General features: G+C 33.3%; 2 protein-coding genes across 2 annotated transcripts; both read left to right on the top strand.

Moving 5' to 3' along the window:
• The first annotated feature begins 4,165 nt into the window (after positions 1–4,165).
• Positions 4,166–7,023, top strand: LOC11431080 (F-box/kelch-repeat protein At3g23880). Its single transcript, XM_003599163.4, has 2 exons — positions 4,166–5,474; positions 6,614–7,023. The coding sequence occupies exon 1, from the start codon at positions 4,304–4,306 to the stop codon at positions 5,444–5,446; it is 1,143 nt and encodes a 380-aa protein (XP_003599211.1). The 5' UTR covers positions 4,166–4,303; the 3' UTR covers positions 5,447–5,474; positions 6,614–7,023.
• Positions 7,024–8,086: 1,063 nt separating this feature from the next.
• LOC11428382 (F-box/kelch-repeat protein At3g06240) lies at positions 8,087–11,191 on the top strand. Its single transcript, XM_003599162.4, has 2 exons — positions 8,087–9,318; positions 10,893–11,191. The coding sequence occupies exon 1, from the start codon at positions 8,154–8,156 to the stop codon at positions 9,288–9,290; it is 1,137 nt and encodes a 378-aa protein (XP_003599210.1). The 5' UTR covers positions 8,087–8,153; the 3' UTR covers positions 9,291–9,318; positions 10,893–11,191.
• The last annotated feature ends 7,455 nt before the right edge of the window (positions 11,192–18,646 follow it).

Raw genomic sequence — 18,646 nt, 5'->3', positions numbered from 1 at the left:
AACCATGATCAGCCATGATTTCATTTATGTAGAGAATCTGAAACGGATATAACTAACAAGAAATCTTTCTTTGTATGCAAAGAGGGGTTAGTGACAATAACTATACAAAAGAAAATATATTTACAGAGTATATACCGATGCTTAAAATGATAAAATAGTCGCGATGTCTACGATATCTAAACGCCAGTCCCCGGCAGCGGCGCCATTTTGATGTAGTATTTTTGCATCAAACAATTGTAAGTATTTATATCGTCTCCTCAGGGACTAGTGCGATATTGCAGACCGTTCGACACCAATTATCATTCTAAGTTTAAAAGATAAGTTGTTTGTTTGTTTTAGTAACTAAATTGCAGATGATAAAATTGAGATTAATAGGGCGTAAAACTTGTTAGGATTAGAATTCCTTGATCGAGCGTCACACGTAACCTAATGATCATACATGGATTCTAGCTTTTCTTTGATATTATCACGTATCCCTCAACAATACCATTCGTGTCCAAACAATATTGTGAGATCACTTATATCATTCAATCGTCGATGTCTCAAACTATTGAATGATTCAAGAGTCGGTCTTATCATTTAATCGATGATTTCTCAATCTATTGAATGATAAGAAAGCGTTAAATTTGGATACAAAAGATGATTATCAAAACATCGATTCCATGTCTAGAATCTCTTGTTTTGATAGATGATTATTCTAAACCTAGATTCAAAAGTATTTCTCAATCACAATTAAATCAAAGATAAAGATTAAGTGCAAGAATAACCTCAATATCAAATCAAATGCTAGAACCATATATTTATAAATCAAAGGATTACATGTTTAAGCTATGATCAAGTACCTCTAATCCCAACAAAGGAGATTTAGCTACTCATTGTCATGGAAGCCTTGCAAGAATGAATTGAAGAAGCAAGATTCATTACAACTTGTGATGTCTCAACAAAGGATGAAGAATCCACTCTCTATCACTCTCACTCTATAAAGCACAAGCCCTATCTCTCTCTCTCTCTATGAATATTACAAGTGAAAACACAGAGAGAAACTAAATGAAAAACTATGTAAAAACTCTCTAAAAACTATCTCTCCAATGAAATGGTTGAGTGGGCTATTTATAGAATTCTGATTCTGTACTAACTCGCCTCGCGAGCTCCTTCCTTCGCCATGGCGAGTTGAAGTTTCTTCCCCATTGGGTTTGTGCCACGTCAGCATTTGAGAGGCTAAACCGCCTTCACTCGCCTCGCGAGTCAATCCACTCGCCATGGTGAGTAAGCTCGCCTTCCACTCGCCATTGCGAGTTGGTGGCGTGTAAACTTTGTTGCATTCTGGAATTGCTCGCCTTTGGCTGGCCATGGCGAGTTGGGGGCGAGTAATCTTCATTTTTCAGCCTTTTTGTACTTTTCTTCATTTTCTTCTCTTTCCTTGATGTCTTGAGTTCTAATCCTGCACAAATGGGTGAAGTAAGATAGATAAAGCGTAAAAGGGCAATAATCACTTATTTCTCGGCTTTTTCCTTAATAACTTGCAAAACAAGTAACGAAAGTGCCTAAAATATATCACTTAAAATACAACTTTCTAGCACTTATCAGTTATTATGATGTGTTGATGATGTCTATGTTGTTAAATATAATTGGTGAATTATATGCTTAATATTATTGTTTGTGAAATCTCACCCCTTCTGCTTGGAAATGTTGCTCTTCGTATGGGTAACTTGCATGTGATCGAGAATTAGTTGATGTTAGTTGTTGTCGTGAGTGGACTATCTCTCACGTGTGTCTTAGGTGCTCTGATACGTAACGGGATGGGGACTTTGTTATTGTTTTTCTATTCCTTACGTATTACTTTATGAATTTTCATGAATAAGTTGTTAATTGGATTTTATGAGATTTTCATGATGAGACATTCGTGCTAAAGACTGTTTTTAGATGTTGAATAAATTCTCCTGCGAAGTATTAAATATTATGTTATTGAATTTTGAAGGATAATTAGTTAATTATTCCGTTTATGATTTTAATAAAAGAAGTGTGGCATTCCGTTTATGTGGAATACTCTGATTATTTGTGTGAAATTTTGATGTTGGGAAAACGGGGTGTTACACATAGCCCTTGTTTTTACCATGCCCGATCAACTGTGAGCCATCAGATCTATATTATTCCTTGATTTGATGACTACTGTGTATTTTTACTATGATCTTGTGTTTGATGTCGACTGTGCAACTGTGAAACTCCAAGACTAGGCTGTTGGATCTCAGATCCAACGCCCCAGGATGATCCTGTTTTAGATACAATGCATTGCATTTATTTTATTAATATGTGCTTGTTTTTTAAACACCGTCAGATCTTTGATCTGACGATCACTGTGTTTACTTCTCTATTTTGTGCTGTTTTTTTAAAACCATTTGATTAATCTTGTGGCTGTGATGAGTCTTCCCTGAAATTGGATCTGGATCCTCTGATTAATCATACGGTTCAGATCTATCCAGTCTGAGCCCATTTTATTGTTTTACTAAGCCCAAACTGTTTTCATGATCACTACAATTTTGCTACATGAACCCCATACTTACCTACTGTACCCCTGTTTCTTTACATATTAATGTTAATTGTGCTTTCATGTATTTGTAATTCAAATTTCTTTTTCAATCATGCATTGTTTTATCATATAGTTGTTTAATTTTAGTTATACTTTACATGCATCTTGGTTCAAATCTTTATTTCATATCATGCATTTTTTTTTTATTACTTTATGATTTAAACTTCACCTCATACACATCTTAATTCAGTTAGGCGTAAAAATTGTTGCATGCATATTTTATTTCCTTTTCATTTTGTTTAAGTATATTTACTCATTTTTATGCATTTTTGTTTTTATTTTGCTTTGTTATTTTAATTTGTGTAAATATTATGATTTAGAATGTATTTAGGAAATGATGTAATTTGATTCTTGTCATTTATTTTTGCTTAAAGACCTTAAAATGTATCTAGGTGGTTTTTTTTTTTTTTTTTTGAAGGGGTATCTAGGTGGCTATGTAATTATGTAATAACATATGCGCCGACATATGCACAGACACTATCACACTTTATTTACCGCTTTATTTTTTCTTTTTCTAGTTACGCCGTTACGTTAGTTTTTTTTTTTACCGTTACCTTAGAAAAATCTTTTTATCAAAAAAATCAAATATGCAAAAACTTCAAAAATATTTTCTTAAGAAACCTTGAATTTTAATCCAAGTGCCTTTTTCTTTATATTTTCTTAATCAAATCTTTAATCAATTTAATATCCATATTAGATTTGGGTTTCTTATAATTAAAATTTGACCAACCTCATCTTATTTTCTCTCATGCCTTGAGGCCTCTTATCTCTTCTTAAAACTTTATTTTCAAAAATGTTAAAATCAATCTAACCCACCAAATAAATTTTTAAGAGAGAACTACAACGATTTTGATTCCACTTGTGGATATGTAGGCAAACGATCCAATCCTTCCAAATCAATAAAAGAAACAAAAAAACATACTTCTTCTTCCTCCATTCTTTCACTTAGACTCTTAGACATTATTTTCAAATAAGCAAATTAATTTAACACAAGATAAAGTAGGCAAGAGGTTCCTATGGGATACCGTAGTCGATGTGGGTGCTTAACACCTTCCCTAATCGAAACCAACCCCCGAATCCAAAGTCTCGTAAGGGTTTTTACTCACTTTTTCCCTTCCCACGAATAAAAGTTGAGAGTCCAAAGATTGAAGGCTCAAAACTAATTAATGTTTTGATACCCGAAAACCACCGACAACAACCGTCGAGCGAGATTCACGGGAAACGTGAAGAGAAACATTATTGTCATTTGAACGGGTCTTTGTTTGCTGCGACCACCCCCATCGCGTGGAGGAGTTGTGTTGCGAGTAATTTGTTCAAAAGCTGGATTTAGGTCTGTTTGATTTCACGCCTAAGTAAATAGGTCTTTGAACAGTTGCTCGGTTATATTTTAATTTAGAGTTAAATCTATTTTCTTAGACTTTTGGCCCCCTAAATTTTTTCATCATCACTTTTGGTCCCTATGTTTAAGTCAATCCATGTGTTTCCGTCATTTTATTAATTAAAATTTGGAGGAATTTTTAAAATATTAAAAGAAAGAAGAAGAATAATAAGTATTGAAATATTGAGATAAGAATGATGAGAAAGTAGTGTAGGGTGGAGAGCGCCGTTTTAAACTGAAACCCTAATTTTGGAACATCTGATCGACTGTCATGGAATTCACATAGATACATTGATATATATCAAAACCCTTCACTTAGTTGTTGTTGTTGTTGAGAAATGGCGCAGGGTAGCAGCGATGGAGAAGAAGACCCAATTCCAAACGACATATTCCTTACTTGTCAGTCATGCACGGCGGAAACAACCACCGGAATCCAGCTTCCTACTCTTCCCTTCGATGTCTTGCCTGAGATTCTTTGTAGGCTTCCCATGAAATTACTCGGACAGCTTCGGTGCCTCTGCAAGTCCTTCAATTCTCTTATTTCTGATCCAAAATTCGCAAAAAAACATCTTCAATTGTCAACAAAGCGCCATCACCTCATGTTAACATGCCTCAGCATCACAAGTGAGTGGCTTCTATATGAATCCCCAATTTCATCGATTTTATCTACTTCTACGGTTTTTACACAGACACAACTTTACCCTCCCAATAGTATCAGAATTAGACGCAACTATGTGGACTTAACGTGCTCTTGCGATGGCATCTTTTGTGGTGAGCTCAATCTTCTTGGTTGTTATTTTTTGTGGAACCCTTCTATTAGGAAATTTAAGTTATTGCCTCCTTCGGGAAATTCCTGCGAAGGTCATCCGTTTTTCATAAGTTTTGGGTATGATCATTTCATTGATAATTATAAGCTCATTTCTGTTTCTACAAAAAATGAAGTTAGTGTTTATACTTTGGGGACTGATTATTGGACAAGAATAGAGGACATCCCAAATAATTACCACATCCATCATTCTGGAACATTTGTGAGTGGCACTGTTAATTGGTTTGCAATGGATGATTCAAGTATGCATTTCATTCTTTCTCTTGATTTAGTAAAAGAGTCATATCAACATCTTTTGCTACCTAATTCCAAGATTGATTGGTCGATGTTGGGTTTGGTGAGGGGTTGCTTGTGTGTCTTTGCAAGTAGTGATATGTATATGGATGTTTGGATTATGAAGGAGTACGGAGATCAAGAGTCTTGGACTAAATTGTACATTGTTCCTAACATACAAGATCAGGGTGTCAAAGCCTATAAAGCTTTATATATTTCTGACGATGACCAACTGTTGGTAGAGTTTAAGAAATTGCAAAGTAACAGTATCAAGTTGGTTGTTTATGATTCCAAGACCGGTACTTTGAATATTCCTGAGTTTCAAAACAACTATAAACAGGTAGCCTCAAATGTCTACATTGAGAGTTTGATATCACCTTAGGCACGGATTCAAATGCAACATTGATATGGTTAGTTTTTTTACTGTGTTATTTATTTTATGTCTGATTTGATTCTTGGTGATTTGTTGGATCATTGCTAATCAATGGTTGAGGGAATCTATAGGTTGGACATTGCTTTTATTTTCAATAGTATGGTTAATTTGAGTTGTTGATTCTCTCTAATCTTGCATTATATTTTAAATAATTAATAATATTGAATTGCATGAAATGGTTTATCATTTGATTTTAAGGTTTGAGAAATCAGTTCAGTTGGAAATAAGTTCTTTATTTTTGTACTCGAATCTGTTTACTAGTTTTTGAAAATTTGTTTATTCAACTATGTTAACCTATACATAACTAGTTTTAAACTGTTTTCAACCAGCTCAGTTTGAAATCACAATTTTGTTCTCGAATTTTAAACCACATCGGTTTAGAAATAAGAAAATACTGAATTATTGAGAGTCTAGATAGAAATTGTTTGAGTTATGTTTGCATAAGAGCATGAATTTTATTTTATGAGTGAGTATATTTGAGTGTTCTTTTAAACTGAATGGTTTCAAATACAGTAGGAGATTGGTGCTATTTTTTTTCTATTGAAGTTAAATTGCATAATTCTCCATTGATTATGGAACGAGTAGAGTGTGTTGTACTTTCACTTGGTTGTTGGCTGCATGTATGCCTCATTTTCATTTTTTTTTTCTTCTGGTTCTGAGAATTAGAAGAATGCTGTATGTATTTGAGTATTTTCCAAGACAGTGAAAAGGTGAGGTTGTTAACAGAATGTCAACATGGCTATGTGGCTTAGTGTTCATCCTAGTTGACTGCTCTATAGAGCTTCCCTCCATACATGTTAGTCATAAATTTTCTAAAGAAATTAACATTTTATTAATTTCTTGGGAACTTTATGTGTTGTTAATGCTAAATTAATCATATAGTACAATAAGTTTTTTATTTTGAATTAACTGTTACCATCACCACTCAATTGGTTTTGATGGTATTTTTTATTTGAAACATTTTGGTTTCTGTTTTTAACTTATTACTGCCCTTTTAATTGTGCATATGATTGATTTGTTTTTGTTGTTACTGTTAAGTGGTGTCTAGTTTTGTGATTGGCCGAGTTAAACCGTTAACCGGATTATAACGTCATAGTTGAAATGTCTCTTTTTCAGGTTGGTCGTGTTTGTTCATTTCATTAGAAGGGTTATTCACTAGCTGGCTGAATTGCTTAGGTTCATTTTGTGGTCTGGAGTATTGCTGAAGATGGCGGTGAAAAAGGATCGTAGTTTTAGGGTCGTGGAATTTTTAAGTTTATTTTGATTATTTACTATGTAGTAAAACTAGATGAGGTGAAAAAACTATATGTTCTGTATAGACAAGCTAAACTTGTCTCTGGTTTGGAGTTGTGAGTTTTTTTTATCTTTGCCATTGATAGTGGTCTGCCATTGTCAAGGCATATTTGTCTTGTTGCTTAAAGGAACAGTTTTGGTGGTTATGCTTTGGGATGTTTTTTTTTTCTATATTGTTTTGGTGTATTTTGGAGATTTGGTCTCTATTTTATTTTGCTTTAAAATTTTATTGTTGTGTACTTGTTGTTTCTAGTACGGTGTTTTACTGTACTTGGCTCTCTTTCCGGTTACGCCTTGTTATCATATAACGGTTTTTTTTTTTCTCTTTCAAATCAATTCTCGTCCTGCACCTGCCAATGCTCCATATTTATGCCATGAACCTTTTGTATACTCATTTGCATAGTTAAGGAGCACCATATGAAGGACGTGTGATTCTTCTTTACTATATTAGTCCACAATTTAAGTGTCAACCTAATAACCACAATTTTAAAGTAAAGTTAAATGAAGAAGAAAAAAAATATTGAAATTAATATTAAAAAAAATAAAGAAAAGGTTCCCAGCGTGAGTTGAAAAGAGGTGCTTGTGAAATAAATTGTCGAAAAATAGTTTTTTAAAGTAACATTCAACAGCTTCTAGTCAAAACTCATTCCATTCAATTTCATGCGTTCAAAAAAAATATTTTTTTTTAGTAAGTACTTAATTGATATTGTGTTTGGCCTAACTTCTCTTTAAAAATGTAGAGAAGTTTGAAAAAAGTCGGGTCAAACGATACATTAATCTCCCACAACGGCAATGTAGAACCAACTGAATTTGGGAGAAAAAAATTGAAAAATAGTTTAAAATATAAAAATTAAAAAATAATTAAAAGTTATTAAAAATATAAAAATTAAAAAAATTAATTATGGGCAAAAATGAACATTCATAGGCCAACTTTAAAAAAAAAAAAAAAAACTCTCCAATTAATAATTTACCAAAATGCCCTTTCTATGGGCAAAATGGTAAATTTAATAGACATCTCTTTTTATATTAGTATATATTAGTATAGTATATAGAAGTAAATTAACATATATACATATAAGAATGGGTAATGATACATAGATACCCTTTATTCCCATACACCTTTGTACAACTCATGCATTAGGAAGAGAGAAGAGGAGAGAAGAGAGAAAGTGTGTTTGTGCAGGATCCACGTGACTACGTGTCAGATTTTTATATGGATGTCAAAGGTTGTATTGTCATCTAATGGTGTTTATGTATCATTACTCTACTCATAGGCTGAAAAGAGTGTAAAGTGTAAACCATTGGAAACTATTTTAGAATAAAATTCACATAGCGTCTGTTCCTGTTCTATTTCGCCGGAGCAATGGCGCAGGGTAGTGACGCCGTTTCTGCTTCTCATCCATTCACGGTGGAAACAACCACCACTCAGAGGAAGCGATCCACCGGAACCCTAACATGCCCACCACCGGAGCTTCCAACTCTTCCTTTTGATCTTCTGCCTGAAATTCTCTGTAGGCTTCCGGTGAAATTACTTGTACAGCTTCGATGTCTGTGTGAGTTCTTCAATTCTTTAATTTCCAATCCCAAATTTGCAAAGAAGCACCTTCAATTGTCAACTAAGCGCCACCACCTCTTGGTAACCTCTTGGAACATTTCGCGTGGTGAGTTTGTTCAGCATGATTTCCCAATCCCCTTGGTTTTTTCTACTTCTACCGCTGTTACACAGACACAACTTTACGCTCCTAATATTCTCACAAATCCACGTAACTTCCCGACCGTAATGTGCTGTTCCGAAGGCATACTTTGTGGTCAGCTCAATCTTGGTTCTTATTTTTTGTACAACCCTTCCATTAGAAAATTTAAGTTATTGCCTCCTTTCGAAAACCCATGCGAACATGTTCCTCTTTACATAAACTTCGGGTATGATCATTTCATTGATAATTATAAGGTCATTGTTGTTTCTACCAAAAATGAAGTTAGTGTTTATACTTTGGGGACTGATTATTGGAAGAGAATAGAGGACATCCCATATAACATTTTTGGAGAGGGAGTATTTGTGAGTGGCACTGTTAATTGGTTGGCAAGTGATGATTCATTTATTCTCTCTCTTGATGTAGAGAAGGAGTCGTATCAACAGGTTTTGCTACCTGATACCGAGAATGACTTGTGGATCTTGGGTGTGCTAAGGAATTGCTTGTGTATCTTAGCTACTAGTAATTTGTTTTTGGATGTTTGGATTATGAATGAGTATGGAAATCAAGAGTCTTGGACTAAATTATACAGTGTTCCTAACATGCAAGATCACGGTTTAGAAGCTTATACTGTTTTATATAGTTCTGAGGATGACCAACTGCTGCTAGAGTTTAATGAGATGCGAAGTGACAAAGTGAAGTTGGTTGTTTACGATTCTAAGACTGGTACTTTGAATATTCCTGAGTTTCAAAACAACTATGATCAGATATGCCAAAATTTCTACATTGAGAGTTTGATATCACCTTAAGCATTGATTCAACTGCAACATATATATGGTTAGTTTTTTGTTTGTGTTGATTATTTTATGCTTTCTCTAATTATTGATAACTTGTTGGGTCATTTTTAGTCGAGAGTTGATGGAACTTATAGATTAAAAATGGCTTTTAATTTTAATTGTTTGGCTAATTCTAGTTGTTGATTTTCTCGCATTTTGCATCATATTTTAGAGAGTTCCCGAGCATGAATTGCATGAAATGGTTTGTCTTTTGATTTTCTAAGATTTGGGTTATGATTTAGATGTTATAAACTTATAAGGTATGCTTAGTGTTGCACAAGTTTCTTAATGTTTGTTTGCTCCAAATCTCGTACGATGCACTATGAACTCAATTTAATATGTTATATAATACTATTGTGATGTCATTTTAGCACATCCAAATTCAAGTTTAGCACATATGTAGGTTTGAATATTAGTAATTAGTTGTTAATAATAGATGTTTTCGCAATGAGGTGGGTTGTATTTGTTAGTGATTAAAGGAAGTAGATGGTCCTGGTTACAAGATTTTGGTTTACGAGATATTTTGTAGTGAAACAGATTACTGCCAACAGTGCCACCACTTTTTGTGAGCTATTCTATTCAAGCAGTGCAGCCACTGCCAACAGTTACTGCTGCAATTAGTCTGGCCACCCAAATTAGTTTGACCACACCTATCTTATTCTTAACTTAATCAATGTAAACTGAGTAAACTATTCATGTATTTTTCCTGACCAATCTTTGAGCTTACTAACGTAAAGTTCTATGCACATTCATCTTTAACCGGATTTTCCAATGCTAATGTTCATTGGTCGATAAAGATATGCATGTGTGAGTCACACAGTGTGACCCTTTGTTTCTAAAAACTGCTCCATAAAGGCTAATGTAAACACTGTTTGTGACAGGCATTATGTTTTGCTGCATGGTGCAATTTATTCATGAACAAGTTTTAATTCTGTTAGTGCTTCTATGTTTTTTACATTTATCAAATTGGGCTTCTTTCCCATGACAATTTGGGATTATCAGGGTCATTCTCTTTGTTTGAGCATTAGAAGAAATGTTGTATATGTTTGAGTATTTTACAAGATATAATGAAAAGATGAGGTTATAAACAAAATTTCAACGTGTTTACCGTCGTGAGTGGTTTAGTGCTCATCCCCGTAAGTCATAGACCTTATTTAGTTTAAGCCTTTTGCTCTGATGCTTACAAGCAACAATTATACTATCCATCTCTATTTTTTGGCAAAACAAAGATGTCTTCTGTCTCTTAGTATTTGCTTCTATAACCAACTGTTTTTCTTGCTGTTAGCTCTCGAACTCGCCCACAACTTATTTTTAACCTCACACAAGTGGCGAATGGTATATTCACCAGCTCACATTATGATTAATAATGTCGTATGTTTAGAATGGAGATTCAACCCAGCTTTAATTCTCTAGCAGCATATCAAAGGAACTTTTTTCTTTATTTCTTTTGATATATTTCATAATGACATCCATGAGATTTTCTTTATTTTCTTGTTACTTGATTATTAGTGTGTAAATAAATATACTATATATGCCAGTTCAGTCATATGTTAATATTGATTTCTTTTGTTGCAGGAATTAATCTTGAAGTTTTGATTTGATACAATGGAAGAAGATAAAGAATAGTTCTGATTATTCTGACTTTGCAACTTACGTTTTATTAGAGATTGATTATTTGATCTTAGGATGAATGTTTAAACTTATACAATGGATGTACGGTCTCTTGTAGTTACATTCTGTTATTTTGATTTTATGCTTATTGTTCAGAATAGATAGATGTTAATTTTTCTGTACAATTTGTTGCTGAAACTTGGTGGTTTGCAGGAATTTTAGTTCACTTTAAGTTTTGGTGGAAAAACCAAACACAACTTCAATTTTATTTCATCTATATTATAATAGATTAAATGTTTTTATGTACGATTTTGGTTTTTGATGTATTGTTGGGATGTTTTATTGGTTAACGACGTCTTTCACTTGAAGCCAACTCCAAAGTTGAAAAGAAAAAGTGAGAGGTTGATGTCATTAACAGAAATGTGATTAAAAAGGTGTTCAACTATGGATGATTTGATTAATTTATGAATCCATTGATTTTTCTAAGTATGTGTAATTAAAAATTTTGACAATGTTTTGATTGCAATTGTAGCTATTTCAAATTATGGCTTAGTTTTATATTCATGTACTTGTGTTACTTGACTCTGTTTTAAGTCTCTGTTCGTTTTCTTTTCTGGTTGTGTTGTGAAAACTAAGCTAATGCTATAGTTAATTACCATAGTTCTATTATAAAAATTAAAGAATACTTTGCTAGCATTGGCCACAAATAATGCTTTAACTACTTTATTAAATTGCAAGTTGAAACTCCATTTTGTTCCTTTGGTTATTGGAGGATGTTTTGACCAAAACAAAAGACACTAGTATGACCTTGCTGAATAATTGGTTTGTGATTTGAAGAATTCAACGGTATTATTTAATGGGTTAATGGTGCTTTACCCCCTTATAATATAGGTCATTTTTTGTTTCCCCTCTGTAAAATATGTTTTTTTTTGGAATACCCCCCTAATAGGTCATAAAAAAACGAAAAAATTCTGCAAAAAAAAAAAGTCGTTTTTTTATGACCTATTACGGGGTATTCCAAAAAAAATATATTTTACAGGGGTAAAAACCAAAAATAACATATATTACAGGGGGTAAAGCACCATTAACCCTTATTTAATTCATATTATCGTGTGAAATTTTGAAGGGTATTATTTATTTCATTTTGAAGGTCAGGAGTTTAAGGCTGTGTTTGGTAACATAAATAAGCTAGCTTATAGCTTGTTAGATTAGCTTATAAGCTCGTTGGAAGAAAACGTGACGTGTTTGGTAACAAGCTTTTCTCATGAGCTTATAGCGTTTTTTGATAATCTAATTCAAGTAACTTTTTAGCTTATAGTTGGTAGCTTTTTATATTTTCTTCCATTTTTGTCCTTTATATCATCTTTTATTTTAGAAAACTACCCACGTTGTGTTTATTTTTTTTACGGTTGCGTTATTCACTTTTTTTCTTTCTATTTGATGTTTTTTTAATGTTCCTTTTTGTTAAAATATGTTTTGAGGTTTGTTTTTTTTATACGGTCTCATTCAAATATTTTTGTAATAATATACAAATTTTATTAAATATAATCTCAGTTAAATTCATATATCACATTTATCATTTTAAAGACAAAAACTACTTTGAAATAAATTAAAATTTTTATAATAAATATATTGGTTTAAAATGTTTATAAATATAATTATAACATATTAAATATATGTCCTTAAAAAACCATATTAAACTTATGTGTACTTTTATGTCATTTTATATTTATCTAATTTTACTAAATACTTTAATTTCAATCAACTAGCTTTTCAACATAAGTTTCCAGCTATCAGCTAACTTTTCAGCTATCAGCTAGCTTATAGCTTAATTTTACCGAACACACCCTAAGTATTGAAAACAGTCTTATGTAAAATTTAGGGTACGACAGCATACACTACACCAAAATAATGGGATCCTTTCTGAGGCATTGTGTATGCAGAAGTTTTAGTGCATCATATTATCATTTATTTAATTATGTATGTTTGTTTCTTGTGAAATAGAATTTGTCGGTCAATGTTTTTTTCACTGAATTGTGACTTCACCAATAAAATCATTATTTTTGTCACCATCGGAGCATAAATCATGAGAAGGAGTGTAGGTATTAATCCCTTTAGGCCTTGAACAAAAAGAGAAATGATATTTATACAACAATTTTGATACAATTTTTGTACAACTTTCTCTCTCATACTCACATTATGTTTTTATTCTCTCTCTTCATTTTTTGTTTTTAACCAATGAGAAGAGAGAACAACAAAATTGTCTCAAAAGTTGTACCAAAATAATTGTCAAAATATCACTACTCGAACAAAAATTATAATTTCATTTGTTGAATTTAACACCATGTGTACAACAACTTTGTGACCATGAATCAATGGATCAACATGTGACAAAATTGGATCTTACCTTTCAACATACAAACTTGATGTTTGTAATGTCATTATGTGTGGCCTCTAAAATGCTTAAAGAAAATGTCATAGATACTAAAAAGTGTGATTTTATTTTGTAGGAACTAAAAACAAAACTGTGAATATTTATAGGGACTAAAAACTTAATTAACCCAATACAATATAACTTTTTGAAAATTGTTGTTTTGACATTCAATCCTTCCTAATAACACATGGAAAACCCAAAATACCCCCGGCGGTAGTTAACTACCGTTTGGCAAACCGGCAACATTTAACTGCCGCTGTGGCCAGCGGTAGTTAACTGTTGTTGATTTTTCTCCACATCGAACCTGAGATCTCGAGGAGGAGCACACTCTCAGATCCCAAGCCAATACTATCAGGCCAGCTCAAGTGGGTTTGGTTTGTTTATGTTATTATATGATATTAGATACATGTTTATTGATTATTTTAGCAATTATATGTTGTTTATTTATAGAAATGGTTGAGAATGCAGGTGATGATACCGGTGATTGAAAACCTAATGTTGTCGATTCCATTAAGGTTGAAGCTCCCATTAAGGTTGAAGCTTCCGTTAAAGTTGAGGCTTCAAGCGTCAATTTCGAAGTGGACACAACTCATTTCTTTTCGACTCGAGATACATGGAAAGATAAAGACGAATTGCTCGGTTGGATTCGTTGACAAGCAAATAGGGCTGGATTTACAGTTGTCATTAAAAGATCTTGTGAAGGTAGAAATGCTATGTTGGAGTTGGTTTGTGAACGGAGTGGCGAGCCCAATGTACCGAAGAGAAAAGTGAAGCATGAAGCAACGAGATCAAGAAAATTTGGGTGTTTGTTCAAGTTGCATGGATATGTCGTCAGGGAAGACAATGCTTGGAAATTGGCTATTCTTAATGGTGTTCACAACCATGAGATGGTGCAGTATGTAGCAGGGCACCTTCTTGCCGGAAGATTAATGGAGGGCGACAAGAAGATTGTACATGACTTGACCGATAGTTCAATGAAACCAAAAAATATTTTGACAAATTTGAAGAAGAAAAGGAAATAGATCATGACAAATATCAAGCAAGTCTACAATGAACGTCATAAATTCAAAAAGGCAAAAAAGGGTGACTTGACGGAGAAAGTGGATATGTTTAAGACATATTTCTAATCTCAAAGTTGGAAGAGAATGGATATGTTTATTACATAAGAGAAAAAAATGAAACTCAAAATATTCAAGAGATATTATGGACTCATCCAACATCCGTAAAGTTGTTTAACAATTTTCCGACTGTTTTGATAATGGATTTCACGTACAAAACCAACTTGTACAGGATGTCATTGTTTGAAATAGTTGGAGTCACCTCAACCTATTTGACATATTCGGTTGGTTTTGCATTTATGATGTCGGAGAAAGAGGATAACTTTACTTAGGCTTTACAAACGTTGCTAAAACTTCTTAACCCAAAAAGTGATATGCCTAAGGTGGTAGTGATCGACAAGGACATAGCTATGATGAATGTCGTAGCAAATGTTCTCCCCGATAGTAGTGCAATACTTTGTTATTTCCATGTTCGGAAAAATGTTAGATCAAAAATCTTCACCAATTGTAAAGTTAAACAAAATGTTGTGGTAGTGGATGGGCAAAAGAAGATTGTCGACGAGGATAAGCATAGTAATATAGTTGATACCATATTTGATGCATGGGAAAAATTGGTTGAATCTTCTACTCAAGAGTTATATGCGGGTAATCTAGTGGAATTCCAAGATGCTTGTAAGGATTATCCAAAGTTTCTTCTTTATGTTCAAAAAACCATTTTGAAGCCTTTTAAGGACAAAATAATGAGGGAATAGACGAACCTTGTGTTACATCTTGGGTGCAGGACCACAAACGAAGTTGAAGGAGCTCATGGGGTAGTGAAGGAATATTTGTCCACCTTTAAGGGTGATTTGCGTACTTATTGGGAAAAAATAGATGAGATGTTGGCAATCCAGTTTGGGGAGATACAGTCATCGTTAGGTAGGAGCGTTATGGTCTTGGAACATAGATACAAAGATGTCACTTTGTACACGGGGTTGGGAGGTAACATGTCTAGACAAGCCATGAACATTATTTTTGTGGAAGAATAGCGTGCTAGGAAAACCTTGTGTATCGAGAAGAAAACTTGTGGTTGTGTTCAAAGGACGTGTATGGCCTACCTTGTACATGCTTCATTGCTATGAAAATCCGTCACAACAAGCCCATTCGATTGAATGAGATACACCCGCATTGACAGAAGTTGTATATGGGTGAAGAAGAAAGTAATGAAGATTTGTTTTCGGTCACGGAGGAGTGGAGTGGTATCTAAGAACATCTTGAAAGAGTTCTGTACCAAATGAAACTAGAAATCAAATAGGGTTTGCGGTTGTTAGCGTTTCCGGAGACCACAATGTTGTCACCACCTCCAAGAAATGTACCAACCAAAGGAGCAAAGAAAAAAAATAAAATCTACACCAAAAACGACAGGTATGTTCTCATCCTCGTGGGAGACTGACTATTCTCGCACCCTAATTTTTGATCTGTGTCATACCCCAAATTTTGATCACTTTTCTCTATTCTTACCCATTTTACTCGTATTTTTAAAGTCGGGAATTTTCGTTGTTTTAGACGAAATTTCGGCAGAAAGGTTACTTTAAAATACCTCATTTTTTATTCCGAGTCGGGCCCTCTTTTCTCTCTTTTTTTTCTTTCCATCTTTTATTAATTTTAATTTTAAGATTAGTTACTATTTTTATATTTAATAATTTTTATTTTCCATCTTTTAATTTTATTTTTCTTTACATAATTTAGTTTAATTTGTTTTATTTTATTTCGTATTAGATTTATTTTATTTTTATTTTATTTCTTTTTAATTAATTAGTGTCCAAAAAAAAAAATAAAGTGTCAATAGGTCTAAAAATAAAATGTCCAAGGTCTAAAAAAAAATTCAAGGCAAGTGTCAACTTTAACATTCATTTTTCAAAATTTACCATAATTGTCCATCATTTCCATTAAACCAATTTTCCTTTTTTCATCAACCTCCTCACCTATAAATAGAGCCCTCATTCCATACAATTTCACACACCAAAAGTTCTCTTGAGTTGTCAAAGAACTTTTTCTCTCTTCTCCCTATTTAGCTTGTGTTGACGAGCTATTCTTTTCTTCTCCCTCTTTTTTCTGTCCCTTCGGAATAAGTCCCTTCGGAAAGGTCCCTTCGAAATTTTGTCCCTTCGGTAATTTTTGTCCCTTCGGTTGTCCATTTCTTTTATTTTCTTGCATTTTATTTCTTTTTAGCATTTTTGCATTTTTATTTTATTCTATTTAGCATTTTTAATTATTGTTTATTTATTTTCCAGCAATTAGAATGTATTTAGGTCTAATGTAAATATAAATGAGAAAAGTGTGTGGGTGTGTGTGTCCTTTTATTTCTTTATCGCCTTATATATATATATATCCAAAAATGCAAAAAAATTAGATTAGGGATTTTGTGGTGATCCAACGTCACTACGAAAATCAACGCGCTTTTATTTTTATTGCTCCGTTAGTTTAATTTTTATTTAATATTCAAAAAAAAAACAACAAAAAACATGCAAATAATCAATAATCACAAAAATATTTTGATAATAAACCTTGATCCAAATCAAGTGACCGCATTTTTTCTTTTCTTAATCAAACTTCAATCAATTTAACTTTACTTTAAGTCCCTTTTTTCAATATTAAAAAACACAAACAAATACTCATTTGCCACTTGGCTTTTCATTTTAAAACCTTTTTAAAAACTAATAAAAAACACTCAACAAATCAAACGTCAATTTCTACCCTGAACTACGAGGTTTTGATCCCTCATGGGTACGTAGGCAGAGGACCATGTCCTTCCAAATCAATAAAAAATGTAGATAATTAGGTCTTTATTTTTCCACTTTAATTCCCTATTTTCAAAAAATAAGCAAGCAAGTTATAGCACATTAATTAAATAAAATCAAGAGGTTCCCGTAGAGTACTACGGACATAAAGGGTGCTAATACCTTCCCTTTATGTAACTAACCCCCGAACCCTAAATCTTTTCAATATGGGGTGGTTTGAACTTTTTTCCCCTTTTTTCTTAAAAAATTAAATGTTCAGTCGTGAAATAATATGTGAGTCAAAAGCTAATCAAATAGCCTTGATCTTCGAAAAATGACGCGACAGAAATGGCGACTTCACTGGGGATTTCCCCTAAGAGGGTTGAGCCTAACTTGGCTTTATTTAAATTTTGTGCTATAACTTGCTTAAAACAAAAACAAAAGATGGAAATACGTGTATATATGTTCTCCCTCTTCTTTCTTCTTTCTAACGTGAGTGGTGAGTCCTACACCCGGACTTAAGAGAAATATAAGATAGGAGTGGTAGACTCATAGTGGCATACCGAGAGTATACTCGTGTCTTGTCACACGTGAGATAACCACACTTAGCGGAGGAGCTTGAAGTGATATATGTCGGCGTGTGTTTTCACGTTTAGACTTTATTACTCTTAAGTTTCCAATGAAGCTAAGGACCTTTAGTGACCCTTAACCCATCTTGGCCTTTTAGGATGTAGTGCGGTGGCTAACCGGTTGTTTTCTCGGAATTAGTCGACACGAGATGCTACACTCCAACGAGACTTTCCTACGAACGTTGTTGGACCGGGTGTTTTCTCGGTATCCGATAATATTCGGAAGTGGTCGAGGACTTTGGGAACCTTGGTAGAACCTTTGTTACAAGTACATTTTAAACCATAGTCCTTACCAAATGGCGTTGTTACCCTTGACTCCAACATTGTGGAACTTAACCTCACCATATATTCTATGTACTTTAGCATTATCATGCATACATGCATTCATTCATAAAAAACTTTTTCCATCAAAAATTGAAGGACTTAGACAAGTTTTTGTAAACATCAAAGGTATGGAACTTTTAAGAATGATCACCAAGAGATACAACTTCAAAAATATCTTAACTAAGCTTTAGCTTTTGTTAAGAACTTTTTCCTTGGTTTAGTTCTTAACTTTTGAAAAAGAACCTATTGCAATATCTTTACAATTTTCAAATGAAACTATGTTCCTCTACAATGTTTACAATTCACTTTGATAAGTCCTTCAAAAAAAAATTATCTATTTTTGCATAAGCATATCATGCATCATGGAGAGGTAACAACACTTCGGACTGAGGTAGAGAAGTTAACTAGCCTAGTATCTTCATTGATGGCCACAAAGGATCCACCGCTTGTTCAGCAAAGGCCTCAACCACTATGTCAGCCAATATGCATGGAACGACCTCGACAACAAGGTTCT

Source organism: Medicago truncatula, chromosome 3 (assembly GCF_003473485.1).
Source record: "Medicago truncatula cultivar Jemalong A17 chromosome 3, MtrunA17r5.0-ANR, whole genome shotgun sequence".
NCBI classification, from domain to species: Eukaryota; Viridiplantae; Streptophyta; class Magnoliopsida; order Fabales; family Fabaceae; genus Medicago; species Medicago truncatula.
This window is presented reverse-complemented; position numbering and strand designations above follow the sequence as displayed.